The 26,027-nt window shown below is 38.4% G+C and overlaps 3 protein-coding genes across 10 annotated transcripts; 2 read left to right on the plus strand and 1 right to left on the minus strand.

Annotated features, from left to right (window-relative positions):
- Positions 1 to 1,728: 1,728 nt before the first annotated feature.
- LOC103978646 (ASI1-immunoprecipitated protein 2) lies at positions 1,729 to 18,263 on the plus strand. Of its 8 annotated transcripts, XM_065142926.1 has the most exons (17): positions 1,729 to 2,022; positions 2,514 to 2,612; positions 4,805 to 6,016; positions 8,299 to 8,384; positions 8,467 to 8,993; positions 9,119 to 9,568; positions 9,664 to 9,776; positions 9,858 to 10,474; positions 10,610 to 10,840; positions 10,935 to 11,059; positions 11,219 to 11,811; positions 14,601 to 14,721; positions 14,800 to 15,611; positions 15,755 to 15,825; positions 15,931 to 16,040; positions 16,690 to 16,798; positions 17,546 to 18,263. In XM_065142926.1, the coding sequence occupies exons 1-13, from the start codon at positions 1,954 to 1,956 to the stop codon at positions 15,606 to 15,608; spliced, it is 5,052 nt and encodes a 1,683-aa protein (XP_064998998.1). In that variant the 5' UTR covers positions 1,729 to 1,953; the 3' UTR covers positions 15,609 to 15,611; positions 15,755 to 15,825; positions 15,931 to 16,040; positions 16,690 to 16,798; positions 17,546 to 18,263. The 8 variants fall into 8 exon arrangements, with proteins under 8 accessions (XP_064998998.1, XP_018679272.2, XP_064999000.1 ...); XM_018823727.2 differs by lacking the exon at positions 17,546 to 18,263 and having other exon boundaries at positions 16,690 to 16,942; XM_065142928.1 differs by lacking the exons at positions 16,690 to 16,798; positions 17,546 to 18,263 and adding an exon at positions 2,288 to 2,339 and having other exon boundaries at positions 1,729 to 2,026; positions 15,931 to 16,594.
- Positions 18,264 to 18,901: 638 nt separating this feature from the next.
- Positions 18,902 to 19,333, plus strand: LOC135632574 (protein HAIKU1-like). The gene has a single exon (XM_065141184.1). The coding sequence runs from the start codon at positions 18,902 to 18,904 to the stop codon at positions 19,331 to 19,333; it is 432 nt and encodes a 143-aa protein (XP_064997256.1).
- A 1,337-nt stretch (positions 19,334 to 20,670) lies between these two features.
- Positions 20,671 to 25,834, minus strand: LOC135632362 (heat stress transcription factor A-1-like). The gene is made up of 2 exons (XM_065140871.1): positions 25,319 to 25,834; positions 20,671 to 22,183 (listed from the first exon to the last, which is right to left on the minus strand). The coding sequence occupies exons 1-2, from the start codon at positions 25,592 to 25,594 to the stop codon at positions 20,939 to 20,941; spliced, it is 1,521 nt and encodes a 506-aa protein (XP_064996943.1). The 5' UTR covers positions 25,595 to 25,834; the 3' UTR covers positions 20,671 to 20,938.
- Positions 25,835 to 26,027: the final 193 nt, after the last annotated feature.

Below are 26,027 nucleotides of genomic sequence, written 5' to 3' on the forward strand. Positions count from 1 at the left end.
GTTGAAGAGGTTGGAATCTGAAGTGAAACAGACATGCACATGAAACTGGGGGAGACTTACATGGAGGAGGAAGATGACAAGGAATGCAATCAAGCACAGAATGTATGATAAATCAACTCCCCTGCTTTAGTCTGTCAGTCAGAGGACTTGGTTGCAGCCTGAATGATGACATAATTAATGGTCATTTCATTCTATTTTTCATCAGCTTAAACTCATATATTTAGGAGAGTTAGGCCAATTTTACTTGGGTGATGCTGGTGTTCCAAGACAGCCAGACATCATCACAAATGAGCTACTCAAGAATTTGGCAAGGAAACCAGCCAGCATCATCTTGCATTCTTTCTTTGCATGAATGAGGAAAGCAATGAGCTTTTATTAATCAACTCACAGAGCTGGATCTTCTTTCATGTGATGTAACCTCTCCTTCAATTGAGTGGCTAAATAATATATTTAAAGAGTTGTTGACTTCAATTCTTTGCAACCTGTGTATCGGGTTGGCACACATGGGAGATAGAAATAGAAGGTTTCAGGGGAAACTTACTTAACATAAGAATGTTCAAAGCCCAAACAAATTACCAAAGACTCAAATGAGTTTAGTCATATAAAATTAAGTTTTCAATTCAAAGCAATAAATAAAAATTCTTATAATGTGTGTTTTAGATAGAACTATAGCATAAGTTTTGGAATCAATTGATAGAAACAAATAATTCAAAGGAATTATTTGGACTACAAGATCAAACCAGATTATTGAACATATTTTTATCTTCCTTTTGAACTAATTTCTATAATTCTTAAAGTTTCCTTGATAAGTAAAATTACTATCGTTCGCCAATAATGAATACTTAGAATCTAAAAAGAATAAAAAAAAATTAGAATTAGAAGTTCTAAATACTCAATAACTTAATTAGTAATTTTTTATAATCTTAGTACGAACGGTACTACCCTTAATCTCAATAGCTAGCGAAATATTATTGTTTAAGCCATACGAGAACTCGAATTAAGAATTGTTTTAGCAATTAATATTTTTAAGATAGGAGACCTCATTTTTCTATATCTACAATCAAAATGGCCTTGATAAAAAAAAATAATTTTTTTTTTTTTTTTTTTTTTTGCAGTAGATCGATCCACAAAGTGAATCGATTAACTGTTATTAAAGTTATAATATTTTTAAATAGGGTTGTAATATTTTTGATACAGAACACAGTAAACTCATATGAAAAAAATGTTTCTTATCGGTCCTAGGAACATCAACATGTAAAAAGAAATTAATTTTTATGTTAATTATAATGTTTGTGAATAGGATTATAATATTTTTGTGAATGTGCCAAAAATAATATTATCTATTTAAAAATACTATAACTAAGTTTATTTTTTAAAAAAATATTAATATATAAAAAAATAGATCATCTAAGAGACACTAATTCATGAAAAGATAAGGTAAGTTTCTTGGCTTATCTTATCAACGAAAAAAATAAAAGAGACACTAATTAAGAAAAATCCAAAATAAAAAGTTTGTCTGAGAATTCGATCAATTTTGTTTTTAAGATCATTTATTTTTAGTTAAATATATTTTCTTTTTTTACAAAAAAAAATTAAATATATGATCCGATAATTATGAATAGATGTATTAAAATCATCACGTGCGGTTCACGTGATAACCGAGAGTTACCTCTCGCTCTATGTATATATATGTATCCCAAAGAAATGATCTTTTGCCTCTCCATTTCTTCGCCCCAATTCACCCGTCTCTCTTTTCCGTCCCTTCGCTTCCAATAAAAACCCCAGCGTTGTTAATTATTACGGCGTCTCGACCCCGGCGCACGACAGCTTCCGCCTCCTTGCCAATCTCCGCCCTCATCTTCTCCTCAGAAGCCTTGGAGCCCTAATTCCCAGCGCGGCAGAGAGGGCCGGAACCCAAGGGAGGCGCAATCCGATTAGGGCCGACTCGGGAAGATGAGGAACCGCCGGGAACGCGCCCTGACGGAGCTCTACGACGCCACCGAGAGGCTCCCGCGACCGGAGGCATGTAAAGTTGCCCCCCTTTCCGGCTCTTGATCATGATCCCGCATTCGCATCTGTGATCAGTTGGATCTGCTTCGGCCCTTGCCTTTCTTGGCGGAATGATTTGTTCGCTTTATGATTCTTTTCTTGCTCCGTACTTGATGTTATCTGCGTGTGTATTCAATTGGAGTGGAAATTTGGGTTCCTTTATATAGATATTATGTTTCTTGTTGGAGAAAGATTAATTCTTTTTGCATATTAATTCACTCTAGTTTGTGGTTTCTAGGCATTCTGATATGGCCGCATGGTTCCATGCCCTTGTGCTTCTGTTTTATTAGGTAGGGGAAATGGTTAATGATGGTAAATGACAGATCTTGATGTGTCCGTTGACGAGTCTTTTTGTTTAATAGTCTAGTGGTGGTGATAATTTTTTTGCTTTTTTTTCATTATTTGGTTTACTTCATTCTATGCTGATTGTTATAATTGATATGGGTTCTGAACCTGCTTTCTAGATCACGCCAATACTTCAAGGGACTTGCCGCATCCAAGGTCCTGTTGATGAGTGTGACTACGGGCCTCAGAGGACGGATTCGGTGAGACACTCAACTGAGGTAAGTTCTTGACTCTGTTTTTGTAATTTTTATCCTTACATTTTAGTCTTATGCTTTCTTTTGCATACAATTGGTACTTGTCTATTTTTTTGGCAGCATCAATGAAAACTAGAATTTTCATGGGATCGTTCTCTGTAATTGACATTATTATGTTAGTTATTAGCTGTTTCTTAATAAGAGTACAAGACTGCTGATTTGAGCATCATGATTATAATGTATTAGGAGTCACATTGGTTAGTTTCTCATAGCTTGCATGTAAGATACGATAATTTGGAGATACAAGCATAAGAATAATTGATCTTGACCTTTTTCTGATAATTTTTATAATTGAGCTTCCTAGTCAACTATTTTTAATTTTTTATTTAGTTAATTCTAGTAATTAATTAGCTTTTATTTCCAAATTTCTCTGTGGAAACCAGTTAGAAGCATTCTGTTTTTTGTAATCTGCTTCTTGATATCTTGAAAACTAGCTGAATTGCATTGCAAATCTTTAATGCCCCTCGGTGTAAAGTGTTGTTGATGCTTCAGTTATACACCTTATGGACCTACCAGCAAAAGAGCCTTAATTTTATTATTTTCTTCCTTTAGTTTCACAGAGACATAACTCTACACCTCACTTAGGGCCATGACAAAGAAAATAAGGATATGATCATTTTTACTTAATTTTCCTCTCAAGGAAATGGTTGTATTAGAGTTTCACATCTAAAATTTACTTTGCAGCATAGTTTGAAACATTTGGATTGTGCTTTTGTAAGTAAATTGCACTCGTAAAAATGCTTTGTCATGTTGCAACCGAGAATTTTTTTAAGATTACCAGGGCTTGTCGGCTGAGTCTATATAGACTCGTTGAATATATCAATATAGCATGCATGTGGCCCAAAACATCAAGGGGCATCATAAATGTGTTATTGCGAAACTTTTGTGGGTTAAATGGCCGTGGTCCCTCTAAGAAGCTGGCCATGGTGGGATGCCTCCCCGTAGCTAGATAGCAAGCTGAGGTCTCATTTGTTATCGGAATTAACCAGACAAGTTGCTCCACCAACTAGGAACGGTCATGCACCACCACCCAAGTGGTGGCAGCATTTGTTGTGACAGTGATGGCCAATGGCCATTGGCAGGGTGGTGATCGTTAATAATAGTTGATGTTGGTAGTAGTAGTGGCTGATGGTGGTGATGATTGATGCATTGGCCATTGGTGATGATAACAGTGACAATAGCATAGATAGTGGTGGTAGTGATAGCAATAACGGGGATGGGCAAATGGTGGGAGTGTTGGAGATAGAGGCAGTATTGGTGGTAAATGCCATGGTAGCGACCATGGTCAATGGTGATAACAATGGTAATATCCACAGTGGCAGTAGCAATGGTGATGATGGTTACAGCAATGACAATATTGTTGGTGGTGGATACAGTAGTGCTCATGGTGGTGGCTAAATGTTGGTGGTAGTGATCATGGGTGGTTGTACTAGGTCGTTGTGGCGGGAGGGACAAAGGCAGTGGTGGTGAATGGTGTTATTTGGTAGTGGCAATAGTTGGTGATGGTGGTGGTGGCATTGATGGTGGAGGTATAGGTGATCAAGAGATGGTCGAGATGGTGACAATACTAGTGATGTCAACAATGATATCTGATGGTCGTGGTAATGATGGTTACAATCATGGTTTAAAATCTCAGATGTTGGATCCATACCATTCCTTGGTCGGCCTAGCATGGGCCCTATACGAACTAACATACTAATTTATGATATGCTGGTAGGTACTGCAGCACCAGAAGGGGTGAGGAGGAGGAGAGGTGGAGAAGGAGAAGAAGAGGAGTTTTAGTTCCTGCATGTGGTGGTCTTTATTTTACTTGCTGTTTTATATTTTTTTCAGTAATATCTTGATAATCTCATTGTATGTTATCTTATTACTGCAGTAGGTATTTTAAGTATTTTGTCTCAACTTGTGGATACATTTTTTTGTGCTAATCCTGTTGTTGCAAACTAGTTTTTCTTTCTTCAAGATTTTTGAACATATTTCTGTGAACATTGACATTGGCATCTCTCATAGTTCTTGTGTTTTTTTTTTGTAACACTGGAAGTGTGAAGTCATTTGGACCCAGGATATGGTCAACACTGAATTATGTATGTAACTTTTGTGCTTATGAAACATGTGAAACAACTTACACTTGGCCTTCTTTATGTGTTGCCACACAGGGAAATTTTCTGCTTGAAACTAAATGCTTAAACATACTCGAGGATCACCACACTAGAGCAGAACCTGGGACATGCAACGTGTGTTCTGCTCTTTGCTCTTCATGTTTGCACTTTAACCGACTTTCACCACCTATGGAATCAAAAATTGAGGGTGGACCTTCTGGTATCTCCTCCAGAAAAGAAGATGATAGCTGTTCTTATATTGCCACCAGTAGTCATGTTGTTAAGAGCAGAGTATATGATAAGCAAAAGAGTGCATGTAGTGAAACTAGTCATTTATTAAGTTCCAGTTCAAGTCATGATTCTTCTATTGAAAATTCTGAAATTAAAGAAACATTTAGAGAATCAGTAGAACATGATGCATCTGAGAATGTTGTCATCAGTTCAAAGGTCACTTTAGATACAGTTGAAGATAATAACTACCTTCAAGAACAAACTAGTTCCACCCCTGGTAGTCCTTTTTCGTCAAATGGCAGCAAACCAGCTGATTTGCAACAGGGGAAAACTTCAGATATTACTGAAGAAAAACATAGACGACAGTGTCCTTTAGAAAATGATTCACATGTTTATAAAGATGCTAATTCTGCAATTCATTCTCATCTTGGGGAATCATATGACAAAGTCATCTCCAGATCAACAGATGGTTTGCTTGTTAAGAATGATGAAAAGGAAATTCAGAAAGAGGCTGCTGATGACTGTAACAATAGTGAAGTTGAAGAGGATAAGAGGTCTGAAGGAAATGGAAATTATTCAGTGAAGATTAGTGCCACTTGTAGTCTAAGAGATGATATCTTGTGTCAGAAGGCTGATGGTATAGAAGACCCACATTCAAGTAGTAATACATCTCTAAAAGCGCAATTAACAGATTCAGATTCATTGAAGAAGGGAAGTCTTACTCAGTGCTCTATTGATGATGAGAAATTTCCAATAAACAGGAAACTGGTTGCTGGTAATGTTGATGTGAGAAAGGATATTGCACATGGAACTAGCAAAGAAGATAATGGAGAGAGTCAGCCTCAGTTAGTTTCTTCAACAGCTGATGTATTTTTGGGAACTGAAAAGGGTGATAACAGTAGGTTCCAGCCTCATGAGGAAATAAAGGGCATCACAGATGTCGAGCAACCTGATAAACCCAAGCCAACTTCTCCGATATCATGGCAGCCATTGCAACCAAACTCAGTGTGTGAAATTTCAGCAGAAATTGAAGATGATGTAAGTTCATGACTTTGCTTTTTTCTTTTTTGAATTATTCTTTAGAAACTTGTTAATTTAGATTCTTTTTAAGTCAGGCAATTGACAGTATGTTTATGTGGTACCTTACTATAGATAAGTACTGAATCATTCACACTATAATTCCACCAATGAGGGTCGAGGTTGTGTATGTTGGTGTACACTGAAATGATGATAAAGTTTTTAGATAAATTTTCCATGTTATATATGTCAAAAAATTTAGTCGTTTCTCCTGTTGTGCACTCTGTGTTGTTTGAGATAGTAAAGAGATTTCTAATTTTTTATGTTTACTTGAAAATGGTGTGTGTATCTTGCTGATTGTGGATTTCAAGGATTTGCGAACCTTGTCTGAATCTTTTGCCGTTTTGGTTAGATTTAGGGTAACTAGAAGTCATCTCAGGATTCTGTTCTGGAAAGGAGAACAGTGCAGAATTCATGGACGAACTGATCATTGAACCAAAGTTTTTGTAAGCCATAAAAAAATTTGTTGAATTATGTGGTCTTTGAGTTAGTAATGTGGTGTATCAGTGTGATTGCTTCTAAATCTAGTTTGTAATGGCATACAGCAATCATCTTCATAGAATAACTTCATCCATGACCAGCAATCCTCATCCTAATCAGTTGTCACTTTGTTCAGTGCTCATCATGCAGTGGGAGGTAATAAAAATGACTGTATCTTGAACTACTACATAAAATTTATTAATGGGAACCTGAGGTCGTTCCAGTGATATAGATTATTTCCCTCAGACTACTGAAAGGACCTTGTAGAATAAGCAACCATTAACTTAGATAATTCTTAGTAAAATTACAGATAAAGGGCTGATGATGGCTCATAAGGCTTAGGTAACTACCTGAACTCTCCCGCCTCTGATGGTGGCTAAAATATTAGATGCATTTGTATACTTCATATTAAACAGTAGACTCCCAATTTTATAAGAATGCCTCTTTGTTGGCCACAAGGTGCACTAGTTATAGAAATCTATTTTGAATCATTTGCTTCTACGTTAGATAATTCAGAACTTTGTATGAAAATGAGATACTGTCAAATATATTGCTGTGTTCATATTAGATATATGTTGCATTTGAGACTTGGAGGTTCTTCTGATAAGTGCCAAGACATTTTCTTAGTATCCAATTTTAACAATTATTAAAGTATTGTATACTTTTGGGTTACTCTTGGAGATTATTTATGGACTCTACTTTTTTTCGTGAATGTTCATTGAAAATGATTTTTAATGATAATTAGATTAAAGTTGCTAGTTACTTACTTTATTTACTACGTTATGTAACTAAATAAATTAACATTATAAACGAGTTTCATGTTCTTGATCCATTCGTATGCATGGTGAAAATATTGCAGATATGGGTATTATGCCTGCGCGCACGCGCACACACACACACACCCATATATATGTATATATATGTATGTTTATATAATATATGTGTATATATATATGTATATATATGTATGTATATATATATTGGAAATATTTTTTTTCATGTCCATGTCATTTTATCTTTTTATTTTCAATATTAGGCATATCAGCATGTTAGCTTCATGTTGTTTTGGTTTCTTGCAACCTTACCCATGCTTCATTAAAAATTCTAAAATCTAGCCTGAGAAAACACTGGTATACCTAAGTTAAAGATAGCTTGTTATGCCATTGTTTATTTTCTCCCGACTGCCTTGCAAGGCCTTGAGGGGAGTTTCATGTTTTGATGGGTGATTTTCTAGTTTATACTATTTTTGCTTGTGGCTGCAGATGTATGCAAAAACATAAACAATGTATCTAAGTGAGCCATCATGGTTCATTACTTGTTATTCTTCACTCTTCATGGTGGAAACAAGAAAAAATGTGAAAAAAAGGAAATTATATGTCTGTATGTACATATGCAAAAGGTTAGTTTCAATAATTAATTAATTCCTACTATATGTATGAGTTCAGTTAAATTTCTGTCTAATATGCCTGTGATAGGTGTGCTGGTTATAGAATGATTTATCACTTAAAATTATGGTTCATCAGCAGATTATTACATAGTGGTTATGCCAATTTTTTCTGCAGAAGGTCCAGTCAACTTTCAATTTCAGTAGTTTTTATGCCTCATGCATATTTAAATAGCATAGAGATCTTATGATATATCAAAGTGTGGCAATTATCCATCTTGTTTATGCATAGACCCATAAATATCCATTAGTAACTTAATACTGGAGAATTTGGTAATTATGAAATCTGCTTTTATATTCCATATTTAATCCATTGCAGGTAAAAGTCTGTGACATCTGTGGAGATTCAGGTCAGGAGGAGTTGCTTGCTATTTGTAGCAGGTGCAGTGATGGTGCAGAGCATACGTAAGTTTATAGTGCTTGAGTTTTTCATATGAGATGCTTTTCATTGGAATATCATGTTTAATGGAAATTTGATTTTGATCAGTTACTGTATGCGAATAATGTTGGATAAAGTTCCTGAAGGTGAGTGGTTATGTGAAGAATGTCAACTCAAAGAGGCTGAAAATCAAATGATAGGAAAATCTGAAGCACAATTTGAAGCAGTAGAAGCACCATGCTTAGATACAGACAGACAGAATATTGAAAGCACATCAAAAAGTTTGCCTTGTGTAGAAAATAAGGCAGTTGATCCAGACATTAAAATATATAATAAAGAACTAGGTAGCTCAATTTCATCTAAGATGAAGGGGGAGAATTCAGAGGCTACTTCTGTTACAAAGGAAAAAATCTTTGAAGCATGCAGTCCTTCCACTGGGACAAGCATTCCAAGCAAACCTAATCTGCTATCACATGAGAACTCCTTCAGCAAACCTGATCTTGTTCAGGTAAAACCATCTGCCTTGATTACATCTTGTAGTCAGTCAGAAGGTATCTCTCGGCCTGTTGCTCACTCGAAAACGTCTTCTGATCCTGATGCATCCAAGCCACATGCACATATTGAGCCACCAAGAGGTAATTTTGTATTGCTATATTGATTGTGCATTTCCTTTTTCTGTTCTCAATTGGACAATTCTGTTTTATCATTTCTACTTCTACATGTTCATAAAATTTTCAAATTGTAATTTGGTTTGTACCAGGACCTCTATCAAAGTCAGTTTCTTTTAACAACTTAAAAGTGCCAAAAGTAAAACAGTTGCTGGCGAGTATTCCTCAGAATAAAAAAATGATAAAGGAATCTAACTCAAGCAGCTCAAGAAAAGGATCGTCACAAACAATCACAAAATCTGCTTCATTTAGAAATGAGAGTTCAATCGTCCCCAGTGTCAAGACAATGAGCAAGTCGCAGTCACTTAACTCACCGCAGCCTGATAATCCTAGAGGCGTGCAACAAGTGAAAGAAAGGAGTGTAGTAGATAAAAAAACTTCTACATCCAATTGCCGCTTTGTCAATCCTTCAGTATCTGCCACCAGTGTTTTTTCTCCAAAAATCAACTCAAAGGTTCAACAGTATGATGACAAATTAAAAAGGGCATCTGATTCAAGCAATACTGGCAACAATAGGGTTTCAATTGATGCAACTAGTTCAGGTAAATAAAACTTCTGTTTTGACTTTGTAGTTTGTCTGTTTTCTGTTCATCATCATTTTAGTTAAATTATAACTGAACATTTTGCGGTTCCTTAGCTAATGAAGTGAAGCAGCAGCCGTCATCATGTCTTTCACGACCTTCTGGAAGGACATCTTCAATGAAATCATGCAAGAATGAAGATCAAAAGCTTTTTCAACTTGTTCCCAAGGTACTTGTCCCTACTTGAATCTCTGCTTTGCTTATTTCATGTTGCAGTATCTTAACTCAGCGACAATCCAATGAACCTCAGCCTGCCGAACTGACACATAGGGATGATAATACCAAGGACCATACCTCTTTAAGCAACTCAAGGCAGGGTGCTTCAGTTGGCGATCGATTACAACATTTCCAAAGGTGTAAAGAAACAGATCATTCAGCACAGTTCTGTGCTGTGGACAAGCTTCGCATGTCTGCCGTGAAGCCTTCTTCTGAACAAAGTTTAAGGGATATGGATAACAGAAGCATCAAGTCGAAAGATGCAGTCGAGGTGTTGAGTTGGAAATTTGGAACAAAAAGAAGTGTTAGATCACCGGATCAATCTGAGGAAGTTTCTTTGTCCGGTACTGATGTAAATTCGGAATCAACATCTAGTGATTTTACATCTAATTTTTTAAGTTCTGGAAACCTGCCTATGGTGGAAGGTGCAGCTGATGTGCACAATTTTAGCAAAGCAACAAATTCCATCCACATGAAGCAGAAAATGGATGACCATAAGAAAACTATATTTTGTTCTAGAGAAGGAGCATCTCTTGATGCTGCAGATGACCTGAACATGAAGCCAATCATACAAATCTTGCTTGATCAAGCTTCGTTTCCAACACATCCATTAAAAGCTTCAGTAATTCCAGAGCTCGAGTACATTTGGCAGTATGATTTGTTTTTCTTTCTAGTTCATGCAGTGCATTTTGAATCGTGTTTATTTATTGATCTTGTAGATGATTTGATACCATTAGTAGGAAGTCCAGCATTATGATTCTTTCTACTTTTGTTTATTTTGTGCAGGGGTGCTTTTGAGGTGTTGAGAACTGCCAAGCCTCCTGCACTTTTTGATGGCATTCAGGCTCACTTGTCGGCTTATGTCTCACCTAAAGCACTTGAAGTGGCAACACACTTTCCTTGCAAGGTCCAACTGGAGGAAGTACCTCGCCTAATCTCATGGCCTTTACAGTTTTATGAAAACAGCCCCAAAGAAGAAAACATTGCTCTTTTCTTCTTTGCTAAAGATACTGAAAGGTCATTTCATTGAGTATTCTTTTCATTGTGAATTATCATAGGATCTATATGTTGATGCAGTATTTTATGTTTAATTATGCTTCATCTTGTGCAGTTATGACAAATACTATTGGAAGCTGTTGGAAAATATGTTAAAAAATGATTTAGCTCTCATAGGCAATATAGATGCAGTGGAACTTCTTATATTCCCATCAAATGTATTGCCAGAGAACTCCCAACGTAAGCAACAGCTTTAACTCTAATAACCCACACTAGAGGGAGAATGGAGGGAGTTACCTTTGCATAGTCTGTTGTATAAGATTCACAATCTTCATGCTTGATGCAATTTTATGTGGTACAAATATCATCTGAATTACTGGCTGCTCTCTGCTATTTCAGGTTGGAACAAGTTATTTTATCTTTGGGGTGTATTTAGAGGAAGAAATAAAAGAAGCTTCACGAACCTGCCTGATCTGGAGAAAAAACCTTCTATTTCCAATTTGAACTTGGAACCTACTGTCCGTGATCTGCCTACCCCAGCTGTTTCTGGACTTTGTAGCTCTATTGATATATCTGATGAGAATTCTCAGAAGTTGTCAAGGTCTGACAGATCACCCAAGGCAAAGTCATCTAAATTTGGTAACTGCATTGATCTTCAGAATATTCCAACATCAGGAGATGAGAATGAGGTTCTCAACTCAGAGCAGCCTCTTGTTCAGAAGACCTTTCATCAGGCCATTGCTGATGATAAAGTGCTAACAGAGCAGGCTTCATGCTCGCTTCCTGCAAGCTGCTCATTGAAGAACATCAGCCAGCTTCCTAGTGTCGCTATTGCTTATCCAGAGCCAAACCCTCAGATTCCTTGTGCCCCTCTTGCTTATCCAGAGCTAAAGCCTAACATTAATAGTGGCCCTGTTGGTTATTCAGAGCCAAAGCTCCAGATAGACATTGAGCGATTGCCTATAGAAATGGAAAATGAGCCCACTAGCCTGGTAAGTTCTTTTTTTTTTTTTTTTCCAAATTCTGGTGCATATCTCATGGCCTCGTACTTTTTCCAATATCATTTATGTGCCAATGGAATTTGGTTCAAGGGGCATCTTGCAATTACCTCTGGAAATGATTTGCATCATTAAAACCAATGATGGATCCTTCATATACTAGCTCACATTGTTGTTTTAATGAACAACTAGGATCTTTCTAAACATATACAAAATGCTAGATGCCTGTATTCCTTAGCCTGGACAGTTTTTCTTTGAATCCTTGCATTTTGGTTAAGAGAATGATTATGTTATATTATATGTATAATAAAATCACAATTGTCCTTCGGTCAGATGCTCAATGCCAACACCAAATGCATCATGAGTTTCATGGTCATGCACTGATCTTAGTGGGGTTGGCTTTGATGCCTTTGCTACTGACCTTATTTTCACTCAAAAGAGCTAATTAGACTTTTTATTCAGATATCATGAGAACCTTTTAAGATGGTATGAACATGTCCATTTGAGGTTTATAGATGCCCCATTCGGATGAGATCAAGGTACTCCATTTTGTTCAGACCGGTTTGCACTAACCGGTTTACTGGTCTGGGCATGAACCGGGGGGGCAGTGCAGTCCTTTTTTTAACTATGGATTTGGGTTTGTTTCCACCCCTTCTTGGTACCTCAGTACGTTTTGTTGTACAGTGTCACTGTATACCAGCATGGACCAGACCCATGCTGGCCCGACCATGGACCAGTGTGGGTCCAATAATCAAAATGTCAATCCTTGGATAAGATGATTTGATTATGGTTAGTCGTGCAAAGAGAGGTGGAGGGATACTTGACAAAACTTCATTTGAAGCAACGAATAAGATTCAATCTTTTAGCTGGACAATAATATTGCAATAAATAGAGTTCAGTGGTAGGAAATGTAATCCATGTAGCATTGGGATATTACAGCTTCTTGTATTTCATGGTGCTATAAATCCCAATTCATTCATGTACAGGTCCTTGATGGTTAACTAGATCCTTTTCCCCATCTGAAATGTGTTTTTCTCTACAAACAGGTTATTTCATATGTATATGATATTCACCCAGTCTATTATCAAAGCTGATTGACCTTTTCAAAGATAATGATGCTTTAGTTCTATCATTATTACAATCTTAAAACAACAGTTAAAACAAACACAAGAAAAAAGGCATATTAGTCCTCTGATTTATGGAGGACAAATTGGACTTCTGGCTTTGCCTCTTTTTTGTGCTCCGAGGAGCATGTGTTGGTATGTAACAGACTTCTGAGTTAATATAATTTTTCCTTTTGAAAAAAAGACGTACGAATCAAAAAAAGGAAAAAAATGCTCTTGTTCATAATTTAGTTCTGCTCAACAAAACTTGTTTGCATGTAAGCATAACCTGATTGGTTTTTCCCATGCATGGAATTATGAGAAAATTCAGAAATATCAAGTACATAGATGTGGTAGGATAAAGTTAGAAACAAGGATACACAGTTTCCTGGAGCTGTAGTTGAACTTTGTCAAGCTTTTACTCAACATCTGTCAGCTTGTCTTCTTTTGCTTTGGTAGCTGCAGAGATGGTATTTTGCCTATAGGGCACTTGCATCAAGGTAAATGGAGGAGCAGAAGTCAAGTGTTATCAAGTCACTCTAATCAAGAATTTTACCTTATATTGATATAGTTTTTAACAAGGTATGCAATTTCGTACCGTATCGAAGTTTCGACGTTTGCTCGGTACGGTACGAAACTGTATACCGAGCAGTAAACTGTATACTCTCTTCTCTCAGGCTGGGCGACGTCGCCTTTTCCTTCTCCTACGCGGGTGACATCGCGTCGCCTCGGCAACGTCACCGAAAAAGGTGACCCGACGTTGCCTTTTATTATAATATATATATACATATATATATATATATTTTTCGTTCCGTCCAGTAAGGGACGGTCCGTGTATCGGTAAACTGACGGACCGATACGTACCGCCTATACCGAATGGTATTATTCGAAATTGCATACCTTGGTTTTTAAATCTCATATGTGATTAACCAATCTAGCAGATCCCAGGACAAAAAGGAATGGCTGAAAAATATTAAGAATTAATAGAACTAAAATATGCATAAGTCATTTATTCTGCATATTTGAACAGAGTTGGGCCAACCTTCACTTGAACCTAGGACCAGAGTTGAATAAATAAACCTGATGGGCCATCAAAATTGTGGGTCTAAAATGATGGGCTACTTCTGTATAATCTGCTGTTACTTGCTGAGTTGATGAGCCGGCCATGCTCTTTGCATCAGTAGTTGTTTCACCAAGAAATAACTTACTAATCATGGTGATTAATCTATGTCTTTGAATTTGCATCATCTGGCACTAGAGAGTTAGAGACCATTGGTCGAGTTGGAGACGAGTTTTACCTCAGTCTTGAAGGTTCTCTTTGTTTGTTTGTCATTTTTAGTTGATCACGTATCTTTGATGATGCTGTTCTCATTTTTTTAATGATTCAATTCTCGTGCTAGTAATAACACATGATAATGCCTTTATGTTTTTCTCAAACACATTCTGAGGCATTCTGGAAGGTCTGCATGCATGGGCTGCCTTGCATTTTCCTATAAATTTTTCTTCACTTGGTCTACTCGCTGGTGGACATGCAAATGTCTTATCTTCCTCCAAAGAAAAGATACATGCTGTTGAATTGTTGGTGCTAACTTAAATCAAGTTTGTATTGTTATTTTATCATGTCTTTTTCTGTTGGTCCTTTAATCTCACCCGTTTGGTTATCGTGTTGTTTTATGTCAGGACAAACTTGCTAATGATTTAGACAGCAAAAATGATTCCGAACATCATGTTCATGCCAGTGGTACAAAAATTAGTAACTGTGAAGACCCAGCATATTTGTTTTCATTAAATTGTTGTCAAGGTGAGTTGTCTTAAGGTTGACTTACATTTTGTGATATACCATATACTCTTCTCATATTGTCTCTACTTCTTCGACCAGGCAATGAAACAGATCTTCAGAGAATCAAGCAAAAAGAGAATTTTATAACGAGTGAAGTTGTTTTGTACAGTCAACGATCAGAAAATGTTGTACAAGTAGACAGTCTTAGCTGGGAATCAAAGCCTAATCGGAAACGTGCACAACCCAGCTCAGTGGAAATGATAAGAAATTCTGCTGGTCATATGTTAAAACCCACTGCTGATGCAATGCAGTGGAAAGACGAGGCAAGCTGCACATCTTTGAGTGCTGAGCAACACAAAAAGACAAGGCTTGATAATGGAGGGCATGCTGCTTGTAGACTTAAGGAAGAAACTCTAAGCAGTAAATTATCTTCAAAGATACAACCTTTACCATCTGGCTTAATAAATGACAGCGTCTACCATGAGAACGTATCTGAAAGCTTAAGAAATGCTGAAAGATACTTCCCAATTGATTTAAGTCGTGCAACAAGTGCAAAGGAAGACAAGTTAATATATGTTCTTTCTTCAGATGATGAAGATTCACCTGAATCTAGTGCCCCGGATCTTGAATTGGCTTTGGGGGGAAACAGGGGACCAATAAAACAGGATACCTTGCCTTTGTTATCTACACAAGTTGTGCAGGGTAATCTAGACAAGATGCCTGCTACTGCAGTGGATGATGGTGATGGTTCAACAGCTTTGCTTTCGCTCTCGCTAGCTTTTCCTTCTTCTGATAGGGCACAGACTGCCAAACCGATTTCCCAGACAGAGCAACTTTTGCCTGATAAGCCTTGTATTAACACTTCTTTGCTTCTTTTTGGTGGCTATACAGATTCAGAGCACATATAGCTTGTAAGTTATTACCTGCAAGTGTAGCCAGAATATAGTTTCTTAAGATTACAAAGCATGATGAGGGCCCATGGCCATCTGTCCACTAGCCATAAATCGCTCCATTGCTTTTAACTCCAATTTTCTATTGTTGCTCTTGTGTGCAGTCACTATGGTTTAGTGTATAAGAGAAGGTTGACCAGTATCTGGTTATTTGGGCTCCATTGATATGTTCCATGTAAGTTAGTTATCTAGCTTTCATGTGTTATTTGGCTCTCTCTAACGTTTGCAAAAAGTATGTGAACTAATGCATTTCTAGGTATAAATTCTTATTGAGGTGCAGTCTTCTCCCTGAGAATGAAGAGGCATGACAATATCAGCATCATACTTCATCCTTGAGCCAGCTGGGTCCACTAGATGTACTCATCATACATATTTGCTTGCTGAAGTGTGGTTAGTTTACTACTGCTCCACTTCCCCTTCCTGATGCTAATTACCAGATTGGAGCTTTCACTGTCTTATACTTACAGCATTGGACAATTATCATGGGCCCTAGGTGCAGCAGATAACTCAGAACAATACCTGAAAAAGTACATTAGAGAGATTGAAGTTAAGTCCAATATTGTCATTATATCTTGTTTATAGTTCTTATTTAAGTTTTCAGGGTTAGGTTTCGAGTCCAGTTCATACTTGCAGCAGAATGTAAATGCCATCATTCCCTGTATTTAGTACATAGTTAAAAAATCGAGAGAGAGCTCAGGAAAATAAGCCGAGATGCATCCAGTCATGCCCAAGTAGTTTTTTACATGCTGGTGGATTATGGAAGCTAAGGTAGTGTTCTTAAAGTTCAATGTACATGGATGCTGAGGTGTCTAGCTTGTGGATTTTTTCGGTCAAGCGGCAAGTTTTTTTTTTTTGTCTCCTTACCCACATGTTTCCTTTTAAGTGTCGTCGGCACAAGATTAACATTTCAGAGTTTGTAATCATAATTTTGTTGTTACATTTTAGTTTCGTTGGAAAGAACCTGTGCTTGTATCTCATTTTGAGAAACACATTACTCTCTAGAGTATCTGGATTGAGTTTTGACCTGTGTTTTCTGCAGGAGTAAAACAAATGAAAACCAGATATCCAAGTCCTTAGCTGATCTGTTAGTGTTTCACTTTGTTGTCCTGCTTCCATTCTACCGACTGCAGCTTCCATGCCTTTCAAATGTGAGTTATTATTTTTAGCTGTTCCACTTGGTTACATCTCCTGCCCTACTAGCCAGGCATTAGTTGAAAAGTCTGACAAGTTTTTGACATGGAATCCAAATAGAGAACAACTAAATGAAAGGATACCATATCCAAGTTTCCTCATGGCTAGCATATTTGTGTCTCATCACCATAAATCCTACTTCTTCCATCTGGTTTACAACTGATGATCTCTGGGAACTTCCCATATGGCAAAGCTTCTGCATTTAGTTGAAGTAATCAGTATTTGTGAAATAGACTCTTAGCTGATACTCCAGGCTGCATCTTCCACCACATTTATCAAGTAGAGGAATTCCTATGGATAAATAGTATTATCTTCATGTTTTAGGAGATGTTCTAATGGCGCCCCTTTCTACGTAATGCTTGAATGAAAAAAAGCTTATGAAAATATATTTAAAAAGCTAGTATTTTATTTTTTTATTTTTGATCTCTGTTATAGATAAATTATGAGAACATAGGGTTTTTTATTTTTTTTGAAAGAGGTGGCAAACATATATCACTGTTGTTGAGAAACCAATATAAGAGGTTTTCTAGTCCATTTTTGTGACAGTAACTAAGTGATAGATCTGTATCTGTGGTCTTTTCAATCATCAGATATGACATCATTATCTGAGTTTTGAAACCTACCTTCTTGTGCTGTCTCTATCCACTCCCATATCTCAAACAGGACCTCATTCCCCTTTCCATCATCACCTCTTGTGTTCTCAGGTCTTCATGGTCAGTGAGATGAAAACCTCAATGGTCTTTTGATGAGCAATGGAGAAGAGCCTCTTCCCCACCTTATGATACAACACAGCATCAAATCGTTCCTTGTTATTAGTAAATCTATGTCATGTCGACCGTCAACGAGCAAATCTCAAAAGTCAAAATCGTTACTATTTAGATGACATGTGAAGTTCAAGAACATTCCCACATTGTGATGTGTGCCTCGTTGATTCCATGAACAATCAATGATGACACTTATCACGAACGAAAACATGATGAATTCAAAGTCATAATCTCCAAAATGCTTAAATCCAAGTCGCTGATGGAATCTCGATTTCCAACTCAAACCACAGTGGTCAAATATATTGGCGCAGTGCCTGTGGACCCAAACATCGAATTAGAAGAGAAGTATCGTCTTCGCTCACCAGTAGCAGCCCCTTCAAGTACCGCCGCCGCCGGCTGCTGGCACCAGCACGAGACGACGACGACCAGTAAAGAGGGGGACGGCTTGGTGGGTCATGTAGCAGCGCGATTCTTGGCGTCTCGCTGCCACTCGACCACCTCTCTCTCTCTCTCTCTCTTTCTGAGAGCCGCTCCATCGTCGTCTTTTTCCTCCGCCGCCGCCATGTCTGTCAACTCACCTGCCGTGATCCTGCAGGTTATCCTCAAATTTTCTTCAGTACCGTCTCATCCACGTCGCCATGTGAGATGGAGTCTGATCGCATTGGCAGATAATGACTGCAGCAACGATGTCACCACCGCATCTTCTTTCCATTGTGTGTGCATATATTTGTATATAGCAGAAACAAATGAATATTAATTGAATTCTCAGTAGTTTATGATAACTTATCATTCAAAAAATTGTGACATCAATGTATTCATAATCTGAGCCTAAGAAACAGAATCAAAATACAATATGCATACTTTCGTATCATATAACTGTTATATATATTACATACCTTTCTATTCTCTCTCTCTCACCGCACTCCAAACTCCACGTAAAAACCGTTATATGTTATTATATTGTTAGTGCATGCGTATGCCTTCGAGACCCAAAAGAAATGTGTATGTCTTGACTGACTGGCGTCCGGTACAAGTCACCATTGAATTCTTCTCTCTCTCTCTCGCTCTCTCACTTCTTATTCTTCGTTCCTTTGCGCGTCCCCGAATACTTTTCCGCCAACCTTCCCACCGTAAACGACAGTCTGAAACGAAGATTTCTGTGCCTAACCATCTCCTTCTCCCACTCTTTATCATCTTATTCTCTGCACACCTCTCGCAGTTTTTTTGGTTTGAATCAGACACAGCAGCACAAGAAGAAGAAGAAGAAGAAGAAGAAGAAGAAGAGGAAGAAGAAGAATGGAGAGCTCCAGGAACCAGCACAGTCTCGGCGTCAACAAAGCCATCAAGAAGGAGGGCCCCCGCCAGCCGCGCGTCTACAACATCCGCAGCAGCGACTTCCGCTCGGTAGTCCAGCAGCTCACCGGCGCTTCCGCCTCCCTCCCGCAGCCGCGCCGCCTCAACCAGGCCCGCCCCCAGCCCCTGGCGCCCCCCCCCCGCCCCTCCGTCCCCACCACCCCGGCCGACCACGCTGTGCCGCCGCCCGCCGAGACCCCCTTCTCCGCCTACATGCGCTTCCTGGAGATCTCCCTCCTCCACTCCGACGGCTCCCACCGCCCCGCCCACTCGCCGCTCCGGCCTTCCCCTCCTCCACCCTTGCCGCTCGACCTCGAGTCGCCGAGCGCGTTCCTGGACCTGCTGTCGCCCAGGTGCCCGCAGCTGTCGCCTTGACTCCGCCACCCTACGCTGCCGCTCCGTTCTCACCGGTAGCCTTGCAGCCTCCGCAACCTCCATCGCCGGGCCTGCTCCTTCCGCGGTCCTCCGGGGCTCTTCACGAGCCCCACGTGGAAGGATCCGTAGACAGTAAGTGATCGATAGGTTTCTCACAGTCATTCGATTCGTCGGGAGTCTCAAAGATGTAATCTTTTCGTTTCGTTCGTTTCTCTTCCTTTCCCTGAATCAACCGCACGCAGTCAAAGAAAACTGCATGCAGATTCTTTCTGTTCTTACCAAATGATCGCACAACTTTGTTCTCTCGCCCCGTGGATCCGTACATGAATTGTGGATAGATTAAACTTTATGATATTATATTCATAAATAAAATTATATTTCATTTTATTACAGTAATATAATTCATTTTCATCTGCATCTTACAATCAAATATAGCATGGTTCGTCTCATGTTCTTTATTTTTAGATGATTTTATGGGTTTTTACATCGAATTTGATATGTTTTCAGGTTGATTATGAAATCAAATATAATAAATGCAATATCACAACTCGTTTCAGTCTCTTGATATTAATGGACAAATATAACATACATATTTATTTCATTTATTTTTATTTTTTTAAAAATTAAGTCAAATTTGAAAGTATTCAAATATAGATTAGATGGAATATAAACTAATTATAAATTACTTTTATAATTAACTATATTTATATTTAGTATCTCGATCTTTATATTTTTAAAAATTATATTACGATTCATATATTGATTAAAAATAAAAAAATATTAAAATAATTAAATTAAAAATCTTATTTCGTAAGTATAAGAATCTCGATATAACTTTTAAATGTTTTATTTTCATAAATATAAAAATCTCAATATATTTTTTTAAAAAAATCTTAATATATCTTTTAAAAATATATAGATCGAAATATTAAAAATAATTTATTATAAAAAATAATCTGAACTAAAAATAATTAATTACATTCCAATTCCAATTCACAAAGCTCGAGAAAATGTTAACCATGACCAAGTCACATAAGATGCATGCTTCAAAGCCACATTTCTCAGAGCAGATGCATGTTCTCCAAACTGGCTTTGATTTGTTTGTACAGTAAGTAGGTCTCAAAGAGGAAACAAAATCTTATACAAACATACATGTTATATAATCCATGCTCAAACAATACGAGGATAAATCTACACCAAATAAACTGCTGCTGCAAAAAGCCCATTTTGACTTTCCACCTTAGAGGGCCTAATGGTCATATATCCTTGATATTGATATTATATGGTCAATGATGATGTACAACAAGGACCTAATGGTCTCAGAAACAACAAAAATATAAAAAAGACCATGTTAGAGAAGACTGGTGCAACTTCAAGGAAATATATAAGCTGTGTGTTCCACATAAGATCTCTTAAGCAATAGCAACAGGAAGGATTTCCCAAGAACAATACAATTGGCTCCAACACATAGCTGTTTGACTCGCAGTTAAAGTAGCAAAACTAAGCCACATATAATGTGTTTGCCGGTTGACTCTTGAGAGTAATGTGATTATGATGTTATTATAGATTGCATCCAACAAAAAAACACAGGCGTGCATTTTGTTATCACTTATTGCTATGTGGGGCAAGATGCCCCATCTGCATTGTGAGGTGATCCATGCTTTGGGTACTGTCCCCAGAATTCCTTGCTTCTAGCCCTATTTCCTCAGTTTCATGCAAGTCTGAATCAACCTCGTCGGCATCTCCCAATAGTGGGCTTGCGGTCAAGAATTGTTCCCAGAAAGGATCATTTATGCTTGGAAGCTGCTCGTCATCGCTTAAGATGTCCATATCGGAGGCAAACTTTTCAGTCTCAATTCCTGCCAGCTCATCCATGACATCGGAAATAGGGTTCATAGGAATGCTTCCTCCGTTAGACCCTACATAGCTATGACTGAATCCGTCAGGCATCATAGCCTGCACTTGAGAAAGTTCTGATATGCCATTATTAGTATGAGATGGAGCAATAGTCCCAGACCTCAAATCCATGTTAGGCATTTTGGTGGTTGTAACCATATGTGCTACATTGGATGACGATTGAATCTCAGATGACACAGGAGGCAGCATTGCTGAATATCCAGAGCTTGCTGGCAAAGATGGAACACCAGAACTTGTAGGTGGCACTTCAGAAAGAGTGACTCCTGAAGTCCGCTTTAGAGAACTGCTATCAAAAGCCTCTAGAGGTGAAGAATAATTCTCAATTAAAAAGTTCTGGGAGTCCCCAAAGGATTCCAATCTAGGAGATGTGTCATACTTCAGAATTTGCATCAGCATTGCTTTTGCTGCTTCATTTATCAGGGGCTGGTATTTAATTATTTGACCATCCTGAATAGTGCTTTCACCATCCAGCTCATTTTCTTGCATAGGCAATCTCCGCTTTTTGCTTACTCCAACTATGCGCCGATTGCTGTCATTTTGTTGCACCAACTGGGCTAAGAATCCAGGGCTCTGCATGGCTTTTGCCAAGAATGACATCATCTGTTGCTGGCGCTGTTCCATTCCTTGAAGGCGCTGACCTAAGGTGTTTAGCTGCTGATCAGTAGTCTGCTGCTGCTGCCTCAGCCTAACCAGTTCCTGCATTAGTACATTCTTGTCTCTCTTGAGCCTTTCAATCTCTTCTTCTAACCCAAACTTCCCCACCTCAATAGTATTCTGTGTTTGAGGCTGCTGCTGCTGCTGCTGCTGCTGTGGCTGTTGATTGTGTCCATGGGTTGATTTTCTCCTACTGATGGCCTTCAGCAAATGTTTTTGACCCCTCAGGAATCCCTCATTAGCAAACTCCCATCGATCAGGATCAACCTTTCTAAAACCCTGCACAAACAATGAGACACAAGCCAGAAAAAGAAATTAAATTCAGTGTTCTAAACCCCAATACAACCATTTAAAACAAGCCAAAAGGTACCAACTATGGTCCAACCATTCTGAACTTCAAATCCAAGATTCAATGTTACTAGCAAAACCCACCATTACATGCTCCCCAAGTTGGAAATACTACTAAACAAGAAAAGTTCCCAAGAAGTCACTAAACTAACTTGAGTCTGTCATACAAGTGTGTTTGTTGTGATTCAAAAAAGTTGTGCAATACAAGGTATTTTTTTTTTAAAAAAAGAAAACAATTTCTATCACCATCAGTAACAATTTCCATCACCATCAGTGAAGAAAATGGGTCCATTTTTACCTTAGAACCCTTTTCTTTCCCACAAGGTCAGGTTTTTGTGGCAATTCTTATACATTAGTCTTGTCAAACTTACCATGATATAATCTTCCCCCCACCTTCTATAAGGATCAAGAATGGTTATGCTTATTATATACTTTCAGTGCATATAATCATGGTTAGTAGATTTAGAAACTAATTTGGAAATAGTAGATGAGGCAATCAGGAAACAAGATTCACAAGAATTAAAAAACTATCATAAAAAAGATAAGCTAAATATTTGCATGGTTTTTTTGGTAGCCAGAACGAAGATAACTTGTGTGTTAAAGCCATAAGTGCAATCTAATCATGATAAAGTAGTCAGCTTTGATATGGCTCGACTTCTTACAAAAATATCAAATTCCAATAGGATATAACCTTCCTATCTGGTATTCTCCAATTTAAGGAGGAGAAACGATAAAAATGACAAAAGAGAAGAAAGAACAACTAACTAGTGGTAATTCTACTGCAATGAAGAAAAATAATTATCCAAGACAACCCCTGGGACTTGTAGGCTACTAGTGCGATAAAATTAATACTGTACTCCAAACTCAAAACAACTTTTTTTTTTTAACTTTCAGCAATAATATAATCTTAGATATATTAATTTAGTGCTGTAGCAACTTCCTTTTGCCCTGTCGTCCAACAGTTTCTTTAATTTTCAACAAAGAGTCCTGTCAAGTTGGAACGCTGTGCTTCTTAGCCTCCTTAAGTTTATATCCAAGTGGGTAATATAGGCTGCTAGGGTTGGACAAGAAACACTTCACTAGTCCATCTAGAAATCCCATTTACTATATGATACAGGAGATATCATAGGAGGCGACCATCAACCGATCATCCTCTTTTGACCAACACATAATCGCCACATGGTCGACACATCACCTCCGTCTGGCCGACACCCCGATCCCATTCAACCAACACATCATGAGGGATCCAAACCTATTATGCCGATAACATGGCGCCAATAAGGATGTTGATTCAGCTCCATGGGTAGGCGAAAAGCTACTTCAACAAGTCGTTACTTTTTATCCCAAAGTTTAAAAACGATTCTATGACCTATTGATGGTCAAAGGATGTGCATAATTGTTCTCGACATTTACCACGACCTCAACCCAATATACGTCTACTGCACTATAAACCCTAAAAAGGACTTAGGTGTCTCCTTGACGGCAAACACATATGATGGAATGCATTTACTGAATCCATTGAGCCTGTACTAACGTAAGCATCAAAGGGATCTTATAGGGCATGCCTCTGACATAGTTTTTTTGCAAGATCTCGGGCCAAATCCCTCGTATTCTTGACACTTCGAACCCCCACGTGTTGGATAACTAGAATATGTTATGACAATATACTCTCCAAAAGCTTTCTGTATCTGCTTTGAATCAAAATAGGGCTGAATAGGTGCTGCAGTTGTTGCCACATCATCATCCAAGTCAATTTCATGAACTCGCTCAAACTAGTTGTAGCGATGAGCCCTTGATGCAGTCCATAACAGGGTTGAACAAGGTCCTAAACTGGTCAGCCAAGTCAAACTCATGGCCAACCTGGTCTAGGCACAAACCAAGTTCAGGATAGCATATTCTATGATCTTTAACCATCATTCCCTGCCCTGAGACTACTATAACATTTTTTCGATTTTTGTTATACTCTTCTGTTTCTTTTGGATCTAATGTATATTCTATTCAGTTCAGACTATACTAATTCAGCATCAGTGCTATTGTTATACCTAAATCAAACTGGAAGGTTGATTGCAGATGATTAAACATTTAGAATTTATTAATTATATTTGAATCATTGCTCATCCAATGTTTATGATGCTGCTTTTATCTTTCTTCTTTCCTTTTGACACTGTCATTTCTAGCTATCATTCCCTTCTACATCGATCTACATACTAAATAGAAAAATCCAAACGAACTTCCAGCACCAAGATTGTAAATGATAAACATGTGAAACCATGCAAAAGTTAACAAATTGAACGTGACAGCAAAAATGAAAGAAATAGCTTTCTACTTTCTCTGCTTCTCCTTTGTCCAGTCAACATCATTCCTTCACTTCTACGATGTGCTGCTTCCGATTTCTACCATAGAGGACAGGAACCCCAGAGCACTAAGAGGACTATCTCTACTTTAAAGAAAGAAGTTTACTATTCATAATCCCCTTTTTATTATTGACAAACCCTTGTTATTGACAACCACTTTTAAAAAAATAAAATTTTAAAACACTATTTACAGTCCTAGTATTATCGATATTACCTTTTTGTTTTTCTTCCCCACAACCCCGTGCTCCCCTTCCGCTCCCTTCCATTGCCGTCACCAAATGCTGCCCTGCATTCACCACCCCCTCGACGCCGTCCTCTGAGGAGGAAGAAGAAGAGGTGGAGAAAGAAGAAGATGAAGAGGAGGAGGAGGGGGAAAACAAAGATATCTAAGCCATTTGCAAAAGGGTAGTTTAGAAATATTAACAAATTTTAAAATGGGGTTATAAATAGTAAAAATGGGTTGCAAATACTAATCTCCTAAAGAAGATAAGATTTTTATCTGCGAATTCCCAATTTTTGTCCATGTCTACCGCAATCAACTTTTGACAATGTTCCAACTCCGATTTATTACCATCCGAGCTACCCTAATCGATTCAATCAAACTCGAGCACACAAAATTTATCACCAAAAAGATGAACTATAAAATTAACTAGGTTACAGACGTATTGTATAGAAAAACCAAAAGATTGTGGGTTCAGAGGAATAGGCGTACATAAGTATTGAGCTGGCGAACGAAACTGGAGAAGTTGTTGTGCTTGAAGTACTTAGGTAGGAGGTCCCTCGCGAACTCGATGGTGTTCCACACCACGAAGCTGTTGTTGGCCGGCCCCCACGACACGATGGCGTCCGTCGCAGGGTCGTCCACCATCTCGTACGTCTTGCTCAGAAACGGCGGCGGCGCCCCGCCATTCAGGCACGCGTTAGCGGTCGTCGCCACCGTTGACGCTGACGAAGAGGCCCCGTCCGCGTCTCCTCCTTCTCCATTCATCCCTTCGCCGTCAAGAATCACCAGTAGGCGTTCAGACGGAACGCACTCGATCGAGGAAGAATTGGGGCGGAAGGTTAGGGTTTTAGAAGGAGGGAATCGATCTTACGGGTGAGAACTGGGGGATGGGAAGGGAGCGGTGGGGGCTTCGGGGGATGGCAAGGACGAACCACAGAGGAGTCGGCGGAGAAGACGGGGAAGAAGCCGGAGAGCGGCGCTGACGAACACATTCGATTAAAGAATCAGTGGATCCGATGAGAAGCCATTCTTGTAGGATGAGGATCCTCTCCGAGTGCTTCAATAACATGCGTGAATAAATTCGCATCACATCCGTTAATTTATTGGACCCAGCCATCACTGACGGATATGAGTGGCTGAGCAGAAATTTACTTCAAACAAGAATTAAAGGGGATCTCAACCCCTTTCACAAGGCAGT

The sequence above is a fragment of the Musa acuminata genome, chromosome BXJ3-3, assembly GCF_036884655.1.
Source record: "Musa acuminata AAA Group cultivar baxijiao chromosome BXJ3-3, Cavendish_Baxijiao_AAA, whole genome shotgun sequence".
NCBI lineage: Eukaryota > Viridiplantae > Streptophyta > Magnoliopsida > Zingiberales > Musaceae > Musa > Musa acuminata.

What these genes read in the sequence shown, in the direction of transcription:
- LOC135632574 (XM_065141184.1), top strand. Translation starts at nt 18,902, where the DNA reads ATGGAGAGCTCCAGGAACCAGCACAGTCTCGGCGTCAACAAAGCCATC.
- LOC135632362 (XM_065140871.1), bottom strand. Translation starts at nt 25,594, where the DNA reads ATGAATGGAGAAGGAGGAGACGCGGACGGGGCCTCTTCGTCAGCGTCA. An exon ending in TTCGCCAGCTCAATACTTAT is followed by an intron (nt 22,184 to 25,318) that starts GTACGCCTATTC and finishes TTGTTTGTGCAG; the next exon opens with GGTTTTAGAAAGGTTGATCC.
- LOC103978646 (XM_065142926.1), top strand. Translation starts at nt 1,954, where the DNA reads ATGAGGAACCGCCGGGAACGCGCCCTGACGGAGCTCTACGACGCCACC. An exon ending in ACATATTGAGCCACCAAGAG is followed by an intron (nt 8,994 to 9,118) that starts GTAATTTTGTAT and finishes GGTTTGTACCAG; the next exon opens with GACCTCTATCAAAGTCAGTT. An exon ending in GAGCTCGAGTACATTTGGCA is followed by an intron (nt 10,475 to 10,609) that starts GTATGATTTGTT and finishes TATTTTGTGCAG; the next exon opens with GGGTGCTTTTGAGGTGTTGA.